Here is a 13,911-nt window from a genome sequence, read left to right as displayed (position 1 = left end):
AACGAGTGCAAAGATCAAGCTGCTTGAAGTGACCTTAATTAAGCACTCACTAATCAGACACGTATCCTCGACTTGAGCAGTGTAATTTGAAAAATAGCTAATAGTAGCTGGCATATAGCAGTTGGCAGCTGGCAAATTTGCAACTCTATCAGAGACATGTCTGCCATTTCACTGTCAGCTCGGCTTGTGTATGAGTGTGAGTGAAGTGAACTCGCTCTCGACCACGTTTGACAGCAGCATGACCATCAGCAGCAGCAACAGTGGCATCAGAGTTCACTCTGATGTTGCAAGACCAAAAAATCTGGCAGTCTCTCTCTTTCATGGAATTTCATGGCTGGGCTAATGATTTTCACGCCGTTCGCATTCCGTTGACACATGAGCAGAATGAGTGTGCCACACACATACACAAATACACATACACATCGAAAGGAAGCTTGTCGTGCTGCTATGCAGACAGTCAGTTGGTTGTCATTTTAGTTATTGCATTACAGAAGCATCTGCGTTTGATTATGTCGCACACATGCCATGTTCTCTCTACCTATGTCTCGTCTGTCGTCTCGTTTCGTCTCGTCTCTGGCTACGCTTTTAATGGCCTGACACTGTTTCCGTTGCAGCAGCAACAACCGAATTGTCGACAACTGCAACATGCAACTAACGACAACCGATCCTCAGGGCTACTGCAACTGCCACAGCTACAGCCACTAGGTAAACGTTGGCAGCAAAGGGTCGCTGTAGGGTCGTCGAGTACATCTGTGCAATTTGCTTGCAACTTGCAGCCAACACGCTTCACCTCGCGCTCTCTCTTGTTCTCTCTCTTTCTGGTTCGTTATTGTGATCAGCGACTCACACACACACACACTCACATACAACTCGGTGTGACGGCACCATTTGTCCTTGACAGACGCCATTTAGAGAGCGCATTTGCCAAAATGGCCGCCACATGCCGTTATAGCGTTACGTTAGCGAGCATTTCTGCAATTTGCAGCTGTCCATTGGCGTTTTGCCTCACGTCGAGCTCGCGCTTTCATTAGTTTTTGTTTTCGTTTTCGTTTTTGTTTTTGCTTTTATTACTCCACATTTTACAGTTGTTGTTTAATACGGCAAAACGAATTTTTAGCTACTCAGAGAGTGCGGGGCAAGCAGGATCGCGTTGTACCCTTTTGTTAAAAAGTTGAAAGTTTAATTATTCTGGTTTTACACTAGTCACTTCATAATAATAAGGGATATTTCATGGTTTATTCAAACTGATCTTTATAAGGAAAAGAAAGAAAATCAATTATTTAATTTATAGTGTTACATCATAAAATTTACTTGTTATCGCTTTGAAAGATTGTAACTAATAAAGTCGCAACGTTATTTCTCAATAGTTTGTTTGCCAACTTTATCGCTTATCATGTCATATAATTATTATTAAGGCGTAGAAATAATTCACAATTTAATCTGATCAATAATCATTTAATTATCTCTTCATTTCATAGAAACCCTTAGCTTTAGATTCGCTATTTATTCAATAAATCAATATACTTGGATACAGAGAGAAAAAATCTAGATAGAAATAGATGACAAATAGATGAAAATGAGATTTTTAAGTTGAAGAAATCTTAAATCAAGTTTGTTATGTTAAATGTTAATTATTAGATTAAAAATATTTTGTTTTTTAAATTAAAATATTACATTTCAATATTAAAATATTGAAATGAATATTGCTAATCGTGATTAAAAGACTTTTCGATCTTAAAGTCATGAAACTATATTTTTAGATTGAAAAAATCTAAATGCAAGATTTTATTCTTCAATCATATTTCATTTTGTTTGTGTATCTTAAATACTTTTTTTAAATCGTATATAATTATAAGCAAGATCTATATGTTTTCCTTTAATTTTATTGGTTTAAGTATAAATTGGTCTTCATTTTTTTTTTATCGTTCTCAAAAATGTTCCCTTGAAAAACTATTACAGACACTATGAAATTAATATCATGTTCTAATTGTTATCATATTAAGATATTACCTTTATATAATCTTAGTGCTGTGTCATAATAATGATAGAAATATCTATCCTAATTTAATACTCGTTAAACCTATGTTTTGCCCTTAAACACTTAATACATGATACAGAACCCTTTTGCCCTTAAAACAAAGCTCTCTAGCATATAATTAGCCCAAACTAGTTAAATAAATTAATAGTAACATTGTAATTATTGAAAAAGCATAATCAAAAAATACTGTGTAATTAAGTAAATGTCAGAGCTTAGTAGGCTTTAGTTGACTCAGGGTTTGAGAAGGATATACAACTTTTGACCCAATCAAACTCTTTTTGTTAAACCTAACACCCACACCTACTCCACTTTTTTTTAGTTAATTGTGTCGGAACAGATTATTATTAATAGGATATTTGAGCATTAAGCTATGCAGGGTACACCCGCAGTCGTTTTTAATTGAACAATGTCAAAAACAACAGCAAAACAGAAAAAATAGCTAAACGAGCTGCTCAATTTTTAATGGTATTTGGCATTTTTAATGGTCTCGCGTGACTTAATTGGAATTATGGTGGCATGGAATTGGCTTTATGTCATTAACTAAATGCCTGACACAACAACGGATGTTGGATAAGTGGTAGAAGGTTAAGTGGGAAGCGGGGAGTAGGGAAAGAGGGGAGCTTGTAGTTTGGCATGCTAAAAAGGCCAGTTAGTATATATATTTTGAGCTCAACAAACTAATTTTGCGCACATTTTGCCCGGCAGTCAAAAAGTCAAACACTATTTTGCATAATTTATGGTCAGGTCATTAGCGTGTTTAAAACTGCAGGCAGTAAACATGGAGGAAGACAAGAGAGTGTGAGAGAGAGAGGAGGTCATTGGCTAACCGCAAGCAAACAAACATAGTTTATAATTAAAACAAAATGGCGCTGCCAGGCTCAAATCGTGAGCCCCAGGGCAAGCAAGACCTCCCTCTCACTTTGCCTCCTCCCTCTTGTCTGACCACACACACAAACACAAACATAGATAGATGGATACTCACTGTAGATGTCGCAGTGTTCGCCCTCGTAGTGGGTGCCAAAGCAATCGCATGAGATGCCCGAGTAATGGTTGATGCAACGGGAGCCAACAAAACAGAGATTGTGCCGCGAATCGCACATGTCCGAGCAGCCTTCGTTGACATTCTCATGCTTGGTGGCAACGAGCGGTGCGATTGGCAGCAGATCGGAGGCAGCCTTGCCAGAGCTCAGCACCACATTGCGTATGCAGCCGACAAACGATTCCGTGATATATTTGACGCCATGCAGCTTCTCCTCCGACGAGAGGCCTGTGAATGTATGTGTGTTGAAATTGCAAAGTGTGGAATTGAAATTAGAAATGGTCGCAATTCTCAGTTTTGGGGGTTTTGAGGTTTGATGGGTTTGCCTAATAGTTGGTCAACATTTGGCAGAAAACAAACCCGCACACACACATACAGCTACACACACAAACAAGATTAATTAACACGAGAGAGAAATATTTGAAAGCGGATTTAAGCTTTTCGGTCCTCGGGATAGAAAGCCGGGGCAATGGGAAATGGGAAAATATAACATTATTTTGTTTACAGTTCGAAAGTTTTCATGGGTTGCGCTTTAAATATTGTTTAATTAAAAAAGTTACTGGTCCTGCTGAATTTTGTTGTTGTTGTTGATGTTGTTATTGCTCTTTTTCCCCCAAAAACAAAACGAGTGGCGAATGGCGGTTGGGGGAAAGCGAAATTGTAAAGTTAGATTTATGTAGATGAGCAGACTTTTAGCTCTCGTAAGCTGCAGCTAGTAAGAGCATTTAAATAATAATTTAATTAATCTCTTTCTTTCGACAGTGTAATCAAAAGATTTTTGAGTACTGCTATTAACAATTAAAATGTGAATGAAGGGGCAATACTGTTTATTGTACAATTTATAGAAGCTCTCAAAAGTAAAATATAATTTGCCTTACAATAAAATGGTTGAGGCTCTGAAAATTGTATTTGTTCATATTATCGAAAATAATCTATACGAGTAGTCATTGAAAAAATAAATTTTTAATTTAAAATTTGATATTAATTGAAACGATGATTTTGTGCGCTGCTGTTTACAACTAAAATGCGAAAAAAATAAGGAATAATGTTTACATTTAGCTGAAGCTTTTAAGAGGGATAAGATCCACTTAATAATATAATAGTTGAGGCTCAGAAAGAATTGAATTGTGCATATTATTAATTATTTTTGTGTTTAAAGTCGACAATAAGCCCACGATATTGACACCTGATAATCATTTTGTATATAGGCATTATTCTATGTTATATTTGGTAAATTTATATAGAACTTTATTGAAAATATACCATAAAGTGCAAAATATACCAGATTGTCAGAGAAAGCTAATAAATCTTAGAGTTAAAAATGTCTAGTTCAAAATGTTTTGAGTTTTGCTATTTACATTTAAAATAGGAGTAAATCTAGAATAATTTTAACATTAAAATAAAGATTTTTAAAGTGACAAAAAACTATAAAACTATTGACGTTATATTGCCGAAATCATTGTGAAAATATAATATAAGAGAATTATATCATGTGCATAACTTAGCACGCAAACAATATTCTTTGATTATTTTTCCGTTGACTATTTTAGAATTGGTGCCATAAATTAAATAATAATAATTGCATTCGATTTAAATGCCGCTCTATCGTAGTTATTTTTAATTCAATCACAAGTTTAGTGCATTGTGAAATTGTGCCCGTTTTATTTTAATAATTCCAAACAGCATCGAATTAAATGCTACCAAATTTGATTTGTGTTTGAAGTTGAATCAATTGCATTTAGAACGTTAAAATATAAATTTGATTTAATTAATATCGATCAGTTATTGGAATTGTGTGAAATAATTGCTTTGACTTTTTTAAGTATTGTTTTTGCTGCCTTATCAACATTCAATCATTAAATGCAACAAAATTCTCATGTTAAAGTCGAACTTTATTCTTAGTACTATTGAATTCTATTTCTTTGGTATCGCAGTATTATATTTTTGTCTATTCATGCCACTCGTCACTTTTCTCTATTGCTTTTGCTCCATAGTGCAATCAATGGTTCATTCGATGTGCACAATGTTAGGCGCTTCATATTCCGTCATCGAATTTAGTTCGTTCGTGTGTGTGCGCGTACATGTGTGTGTGCGTGCGGTTTTGCGAGCGTCAAATAATTAAATTTTCAAATAGCATACAAAAGCAGCTTTCAAAGTCACACACACACACGCATACACACATACACACGTAGAGACTATACCTGTAAAATGCGCACGAAATTCAATGGCAAATGAGCAAATGCAACTGTGTGTGAAGCATTCGTGTGTGTGTGTGTGCGTTGGTGAAATTCAATTTTCAATTTTCGTTTTCAGATTTGCCGTATCAATAGTTTGCTATACTTTTTATACCCGCTGCACATAGGATAGAAGGGTATTATAACTTTGTGCATCCAGGAAATGAATGTAAGAGACAGCAAAAGGCTTCTGAGTTGCTTCGGTTGACAGTCTGGTATATTTTGTATTCTATAGTATATTTTGAATGTAGTAGTATATCAATATAGTAAATATAGCCTTCGATATATTTTAGTATTTTTGCGGAATAAAATTTCAGTATATTTTAATAATACTATAATACCAGACTGTTTTGCTTTTATTCAAAAGTATATTTTGAATGAACTATGCTAATATACCAAATATAGCTTTCGGTATATTTTTGCATCTTTGCGGTATATTCATTTAGTATATTTTAAGGATACTAGCACACGTTTTGGCTTTTAAGACATATTTTGAATGTAGTAGTATATAAATATACCAAATTTCGATATTTTTAGTATTTTTCGGTAAACATATTTGGTATATTATAAGAATAACACCGCATTCTTTTACTTTTATTCAAAATAGGGAGCTGGTATCGCACAGTCGAGTACACTCCACAGTAGCTTTCTCACTCGTTTTTTGTTAGCTGTGCGCTTAGCTGCATGTGTTGCAGCAGCCTCAGCTTTAAGGCGGGCAGAGGAGGAGACAATTGATTTTGAGGGGGGTGGGGCGTGGGGACGACAGACTCACCTCCGACCAGGACCACCGATGGCAGATTCGTGGAGACACCGTAGTTGTACTCGTGATTCAGACCTTTCAGATATACCTCCTCCTGACTATTGTCGACGCGTGCAATTAATCTTGCGCCATGGACATCGATGCGCACCTGTGTGCCAGAGACGAACGCGACAGTCAAGCAGGAGCATCGAGAACGAGAGAGAGAGAGAGAGGGAGAGTTGATGTTGGGATGTGAAAGATATGGAGCACAAAACCAATAAACCAGCTAGCTAGCTTGCTAGTGAGCCACGCCCACTTACGTAGGCGGGACACGCACACTCACAGACAAATGATAAAAATTTATGAATTTATGCGTTTTGGCCCAGAGTTGAAGTTGCAAGCGCTGGGCGATAAATTGTTATTGTTCTTGTTGTTGTTGCTGTTGTTGTTGTTATTGTTACTCTTCTCATTGTTGTTGTTGTTGCTGGCAGTTGCATGAAAAATCTACGAAAATGAATTGCAACTGCTGTGCTCACCATTGCAGGGATCAGCTGAAATTCATTAGGAATTTGCGTGTTATTTATGAGTGCATCTCCATGCAGCAGTGTGTGAGTGAGGCAGATATAATAAACACATACACTGAAAAAAACATTTTCTAAAATCAAGAACATTTGTCTTAAAAAATGTGTACGTGAAATAAGACACCCTTAAGAACAAATTCTTAAAATTAAGAATATTTGTCTGAAAAATATCAAATTCTCGAAATAAGTCCAAAATACTAGATTAAGGTTACAAAATTCGGTAATTCGGTAATACATCGACAAATTAATGCGAAATTTAAATAATAAAATGGTTAAATGATAAATAACAAATTAAATTTTAAAACTTAAAAGATTTCCTTCTTAATTATTAACTTATATAATATGTACTTGAAATCAGGATGTGTTTTCTAGCATTAAGATGGCACTTTTTATGCCAAAATTCTTATTACTACGACTAAAATCATAATTTTAAAACTTTCTTTTTCAGTGTAGAGTGAGTGAAAAAGAGAGAAAAAGCATCAATTCACATACATGTGCAGCTGTATGGGTGTGATTAGTAGTGGATATGTTTGTTTTAAATAGTATGAAAATACGCAACGATCTGCCTCTGTTGTTGTTATTGATGATGATGTTGTCCCTCCCTTCGCATCCTCTTTTTACTCGCCACCTGTTCAGCGGAGGTGAGTTAACAAAAGTTGAGCGTTCATAAATCAAACTGAATGCTTTGTTATAAAATTTTGATAAAGCGTTTTACACTAACCAACATGCACAAACATGCATACATACATGAACATGCACACAAACGTGCACGCACATGCAGACGCATTGCAATCTTGCTAATTGCTTGCTGAACGTATGTGCATGCTAATATTGCCAATAACAACAACTACAACAAAATACATCAAGCAGCAGCAACATCGAAAACATGCTGGCCGACAAGTACATACGTATGCTCTGACAATTGATATACAACATTAATTAGAATAGTCGCACTAGTATGTACCCTGTAAAGATGCAACATGCCAGAGTTGACACAAAACTGTTTTAAACCTATTTTCTTTGTTACCTCAGAAGTAGTTATGCTTTTGGTGTCTCTCGTAATGTCGTGAAACTTTTTATAAAGCCATCTTAAGTATCATACTTCAGAAGAATTGTATTCATTGTAAACTGAGAAATTTTTGCGATACTCAAACGTATAATTGGGTAATGTTTATTATCATTATTATTTGATTAAAATAACGAATACAGTTCCTTTTTGCAATGAGATGAGCCAGAGCGACTAAGGCTTTCAGGGTATTTTATGTGCTATTAGCACAGTCATTTGGAATTCGATACAAATTTCTAATAAGTTTTTAAATAACTTGGCTATGCTAAATTATAATGAGTGCAGTTTTTTTGCTATGATGTATTTGTTTTACTAAAATACTAATTTGTTGTAATCCAAGCATTATAAATTTTTACTATACCACATATTGAACAAATTCCCTGGTTTCTGTATAATATTAAAAATAAACGTAAAGTAGATAAGTCAAATATATATAATTTTAGATGTCAAATGTATCTAGCTGTCTGTTTCCATTCTTCAATAAGCAAAAAATTAGGAAAATGTTGTTATGCAATTTTGATGAACCGTTTAAAAGTTGTGTTTTCTGTGGATGAAGTGTAATAATGTATATACTTAGTGTTATTTATTAGAACATTTTACTGGCCAATTAAGAGATCAAAAATTTAAGTGTGGCTACTTATGAATATTAATCAAATTGTGGAAAAATATTTATATATTCTTACGAGCAAAACTTGTGGCCCATAAAACTAAGTAGCTCTAAATATAAAAAGCCAAGATTGATTTTAGGATCTTTATCGATTTTACGATAAGATATATAAATTCCAAAATCATTCTTAGCTTCAATTAAAGTGCTAATCAAGAGTTATAAGTTTCAAATGTATTCAAAATAAATAAATGTTTTAGTAAATGTTTTTTCGCATTAAATATTTAATTTAACTTAATATAAATACAATTTTAAAAATATTTCAGTGTATAGAGTATGCGTATATATAATGAATGAAGATGCATTATACACATAAGTAGAAATATATGGAAAGTAAATGCTGTAAACAGCATAACAAATTCGAAATGCCCATTAGAATGGTAAAATAGCAACGCCGGTAATAGCAAAAGCACCAACAACAATGGGAACAGCAGCAATTACAGCTACAAAAAAGTTGGTCTTCAACTGCAGCAGGAAAAACTTGGTTGAAAAAGCTGAAAGCTGAAAGTCAAAGGCAAAGCTGCCACTGCACTGGGGGATCGCCTAGTTAGGCGAGCGAATGTAGAGTGAAGTTTTGTGTATGGAAGTGGAAGTGGAACTTGTGGGTACTTACCATAACACTGTGCCATTCATCTCGATTTAAACTCTCACCCACAGTGACACTCGTTGAATGCTTGCCAAAGACATGTACAACCTTTAGCTGACCCTTCTCGACAATCACATAGAGTGCATAGGGGTCCAAATTAATGCGATCCGGATTCTTAACGTTGTGATAGACGAGCAGGCCGTGCGGCAGTCGTGTGCGAAATTGAAATGAAATCTCACGGCAAAGTCTGCAAAAACCGAAAAAGTTAGAGAACGAGATAGATGGTTAGACAATGTGTGGAAGTGAGATGGCCTTTGCTTTTGTGTGCCTGACAGACTTTTAAATTTATTTGTTCTCAGGCTCTATCCAACTGTTGTCTGTCGGCGACAACATGAGTTACAATTAAAACTATTGCCAACAGCCTGGCCAAGATGTAGCAGCAGCAACAACAGTCACAGCCACAGCAGCTACAACAATGATAACAAGAGGCAAAAACAACAACAACAATAACTTTTGTGCAACAAAGTTATGTTTAATTTTATTTGACTCTCCACAACTGTCTTCGGAATATGTTGTGTGTGCGTGTTGTTTCTCCACATTTAAATAATATTTTTTTTATCTTAATTTAATATGCAAATGGCAAATGTTTGTCGAAATTGAATTTTAAATTTTTCGCACAGCCGGCAGCACAATGCCATCTGCAAGTTTTGATGTCAACTTTCGAGTAAAGGTCCTGCTGCAATTGAGCAGAAAATCAACTTTCCAAAGGGCAGAGTTTCCGCTCTCAACCGGATCTGTTGGATGCTCGAGCCTGTAAACAACTAAAAATAATTGCCTTAAGTGCCAACAAATGTTAAAGCAATGTCATATCTACTAATTGCACCTTGCAACACATAGGCACTCAGCACTGGAAACTTGTTTAGCCCATTAGTGTAGAGCAAAACTTTGATTAGACGTCTTTAGTCTTTAGTCTCTCTTATGACAAGTACTTTGTCAAATTGTTGATACGTTTTTGTGGTCTAAACTATTTATGAATTTATTAAATATTTTCATATTTTTGATTTAGTTTTTGGGCTTCTAATGACTGCTCTTGTTAATTATTCTGCACTGTGTCTATAATATTTTATTTAGTATATACAAGTGTCAATTGGACAATTATAAATTTACCATAATTGACAATGATGTAAATGAATTTATGTGGTTAAGTATTGTAGCATTTGCATTTATCACTTTCGAGATTTCTGTTCTTCATATTAGATGTTGATTTGAATTTGATCATCATCCTGCGGTAGTCAGGTCAGCGAAAGAGTCAAATAATTCAAAAAGTTTCACTTAGAGTTATAAACGACAATTTGGCATTTATTAATTAATTGACAGTGATATAAATGAATGCTTGAATGTGATAAAATGTTAAAACAATTGCAAATATAATTTTTAAGATTTTGATTGGCAAATAAATTTTTGAATTCATTTTGATTCACTTGAAATGTACACATACTATATATCATCACATTGTGTCTATAATTAAGTCAGAGTAACATCTATAGAAGTCAGAGAATTTATGGCATTCAATTAGGAATTATAAACGACAATTGGGCAATAGCTAATTTGCCATAATGAAATGCAATATGCAAATTAATGGTTAAATATATTAAAATGTTTTTACAATTATCAATTATTGTAAAAAATTCATTAATACGTTGGTACCCACTTCGAATCATTTTGCTTATTCATATAATTTAACTTGAGAATATTTTTCAAAATGCTAACAATAATATAATTATAAGCCATTAGGACCAATGCTGCTCAGTCCTGGACCATATTTAGTTAAATTTACTTTTGAGATAGAGGAAAAAATCTTATAAATTGAGGATGAACTTTTATAGTTGGAGAACGTTTCAATCTTAAGGAATTGAGAAGAAAAACTAATCAATCCAAACTATTTCAAATTGAAGAATTAAAATTTTGCTTATTATTTATTTGTGCCATTTAACTAAAGCAGTGCATGAAATTAATGTAAATATTTAAACAGGAATTATAGATTTTACTAAATTGAATATGAAATAGTTTCAGCATAATTTAAGTTTATTTTTCTTGATTTTAACACTTTTTCTTCTGTCGAGTAGCTGTCTTTAAACTCTGCTCTTATTAAATACAATTTGAATGGCTTTAGTTTTACAAGCGAGCACATTGAACGCTTATTCAAATATTGATTGCAATTTGTTTGGTTTTTGGTGTAAAGGCACAACAGATTTTGAGCTGAAACGCCAACAATCTGGCAAATGACGCGCGAATCGTGCGAAATTCGGTATTCTGCGGGGGACATGCAAAATGTAAAAGACTTCAAAAATGCTGCACCATTGAAATTGAGGTAAGTGTGTCAACTGGACACAACACGATGCGACAACGTGGCAACAAATATTTTTTCTTGGCTGCTGCTGAACATCCTCCTCCTCCTCCCTCCGTTCCCGCCTCCACCACTCACCTTAATTGAAATGTCTGTATGATGTCGCCGTCCATTTGGATGAACGTGTTGTTTTTGGCAAACATAAAGGTCTTGCCCTGACCCGTTTCCGCAAATGTCAATTCCGGGCCACGCTGCTCAATGGGCACCGGGGTGGTGCCCATGTGACCACCGCCACCGCCGCCCATGTGTCCGCCACCGTAACCCACCGGCAGCTGGGCGGGACTCTGCGTGTAGCTGGCCAGCGAGGACTCTGTGGTGCTCGGCTCACGTGTGGTTGATTGCAAAAACGGTGGCAATGTGTCTGCGAGGAAGATTTTGAATCAGGCATTTGGTTAAAAGAAACATGTTGGAAAGCTGCAGTCGAGTGTGCTCGACTGTGAGATACCCGCTACCCAATTTCACTTCGAGCAATACAATGCAAAATTACTATTATCTTTAAAATATACCATATAAATATACCAATGATACAAAAATATACTAAAAGAATAAAACAAGTGGAAAAGTAGTGTTATCGTAAAAATATACCAGGAATACATAAATATACTAAATCATTATACTAAAAATACTAAAATAGGACATAACGTATATTAAGGAACACAATGAAAAAGCAGTGTTATAATATTCTATTATAATAATTATAAATATACCAAGAATACATAAATATACCAAACCAGTAAAACAAAAATATTAAAATTGAGCATAACGTATATTAAGGATAATAATAACTTAAATAAACAATATTGATATATCGTGAAAATACTGAAATACCATCGTTATACTAAATATACATTAAAGTTATACCATAGAATATAAAAATAAATGCTTACTAATGCAATTAATACTGCTGATTATTTTTTTAATTTTTGAGACTTTTATCAATCAAATTGTAAGGAATCATAGTTACTAGTTATTTTAATGACTCTCTCTTTAAATTTACTCTTTGTATTTGATTTGCGGTGGAAGTGGGTTTTAAAGAAGCTATGTAGCTTTATCTTCTACAGTCTCTAGATAGTCATACGGATAAACAGACAGACACATGGACAGATGAATAGAAGGATATGGTCTCGATTTTTGATGTTGTTCAAGAATCCATATGCTTTATAGTGTTGGAAATGTGTCTTTCTGTCTGCTACATACACTTGCCGTACTCAGAAAGTTATAATATCCTTCGATCCTATGGGTAACGGGTATAAAAGTGGTTATGCATCGCTTACGTGGCGCGCCAATGCAGTGAAAGAGACACTCGGTCTCGGTGCTAAAGCGATTCTGGGGATTGCCATCGCAACCGCCCCAAATGAATGTGGTACACTCGCCCGTTGTTGGTTCGTAGCGCCACTTGTAGATGTATTGCTTGCAGGGTCCTGGATCCCCGGGACCTGTGCACTTCTCATACTGTTTCTCCTTGGCCGGTTGCATCAGAGCCGAGTTATTGCCACTGTTGCCACCACCGCCAGCGGCATTGTTATTGCTGTTGCTGTTGCTGCCGCTCGCCTGCGAGTTGCCACCGCCAATGCCGCTGTTGCCACCGCCAGTTTCACTATTTGATTGACTGCCAGCGCCGCCACCAATTGGCAGATTGGCACCACCACCGCCGATGCCACCGCCTCCGCCACCACCACCGCTGTTGCTGCTGCTATTGTTGTTGTTGTTGATGCCACCTGCAACGACGCCAAGTGCTGGCTGATTGACATTGCCGGCGGCGTTGCCATCGCCTAAACTGGCAACAACCACGGTGCCATTCGCTAGGCTCAGTCCCTTAATGGTGCAAGGACTCAGCAGCAGCAGTGGCAACAACAGCGGCAGCACTTTGAGCGACATTTCTTTACTCCTTCTTCACTCCTTTCGTTGCAAGCGGGTTCAGAGTGCTAGCGTTGTTCTTGACTGCAAAAAAAAATGGGGAAATGGAATGGATTTGAATTAGTTATTGGCAAATAATGTGATTAAGTAATGTATTTTTAATTAAGATAATGAAGCTTATTCAGCTGGAGTGCTTTCTTAATTCCACCCAACCCAAATTACATTAGATATTCTTTAAGTTTATTCAAACCAACATTTGATTGAAGTAAATGGCAAAAGTTTTAAATGCGCAGCTAAAAGTTTCAGTGAGGTATTTACATTTATATTTTTGGCCAGCTGATATTTACAGTTATTGTGTTTAATGATAACATTTTCAAGATGATGTTATTAAACCGGAAGCCATTAAATTTGTAATGTTTTATATGACAAAAAAAAAAAACCGTAGGTTTTTTCTATATCAAAATGAGCATATAATTTTATTTAAGAGTATATTAATATGACCATATAATTTTATTTAAGAGTCGAAGGCCATATTAACCTGAACTCTACTAAAAATGAGTTTAATACTTAATTAATATATTAAAAATGAATAGTCAAATTTAAAATGACACAAAAATATAATATTACTCAACAAAAACATGTTAGCTATGGCAGGAAATTCTTTTTAGAGTAAGTTATCTAATTATTATTCTTTTAGTTA

The 13,911-nt window shown here is 35.2% G+C and overlaps 1 protein-coding gene and 1 long non-coding RNA gene across 2 annotated transcripts in view; both read right to left on the bottom strand.

Moving 5' to 3' along the window:
* Positions 1–13,911, bottom strand: part of LOC132789009 (axotactin) — a 75,306-nt gene that overhangs the window by 42,924 nt on the left and 18,471 nt on the right. The window contains 5 exon segments of the mRNA XM_060796740.1: positions 3,021–3,305; positions 6,084–6,219; positions 8,975–9,194; positions 11,433–11,715; positions 12,629–13,295. Coding sequence (XP_060652723.1) covers positions 3,021–3,305; positions 6,084–6,219; positions 8,975–9,194; positions 11,433–11,715; positions 12,629–13,232 — 1,528 coding nt within the window. The 5' untranslated portion in view covers positions 13,233–13,295.
* LOC132789012 (uncharacterized) lies at positions 9,472–10,326 on the bottom strand. The gene is made up of 3 exons (XR_009632670.1): positions 10,115–10,326; positions 9,831–10,060; positions 9,472–9,768 (listed from the first exon to the last, which is right to left on the bottom strand). It is a non-coding gene; the product is annotated as an uncharacterized LOC132789012 (long non-coding RNA).

The sequence above is a fragment of the Drosophila nasuta genome, chromosome 3 (genome assembly GCF_023558535.2).
Source record: "Drosophila nasuta strain 15112-1781.00 chromosome 3, ASM2355853v1, whole genome shotgun sequence".
NCBI classification, from domain to species: Eukaryota; Metazoa; Arthropoda; class Insecta; order Diptera; family Drosophilidae; genus Drosophila; species Drosophila nasuta.
The sequence above is the reverse complement of the archived record's forward strand: the minus strand, read 5'-3'. Positions and strand labels throughout refer to the sequence as shown.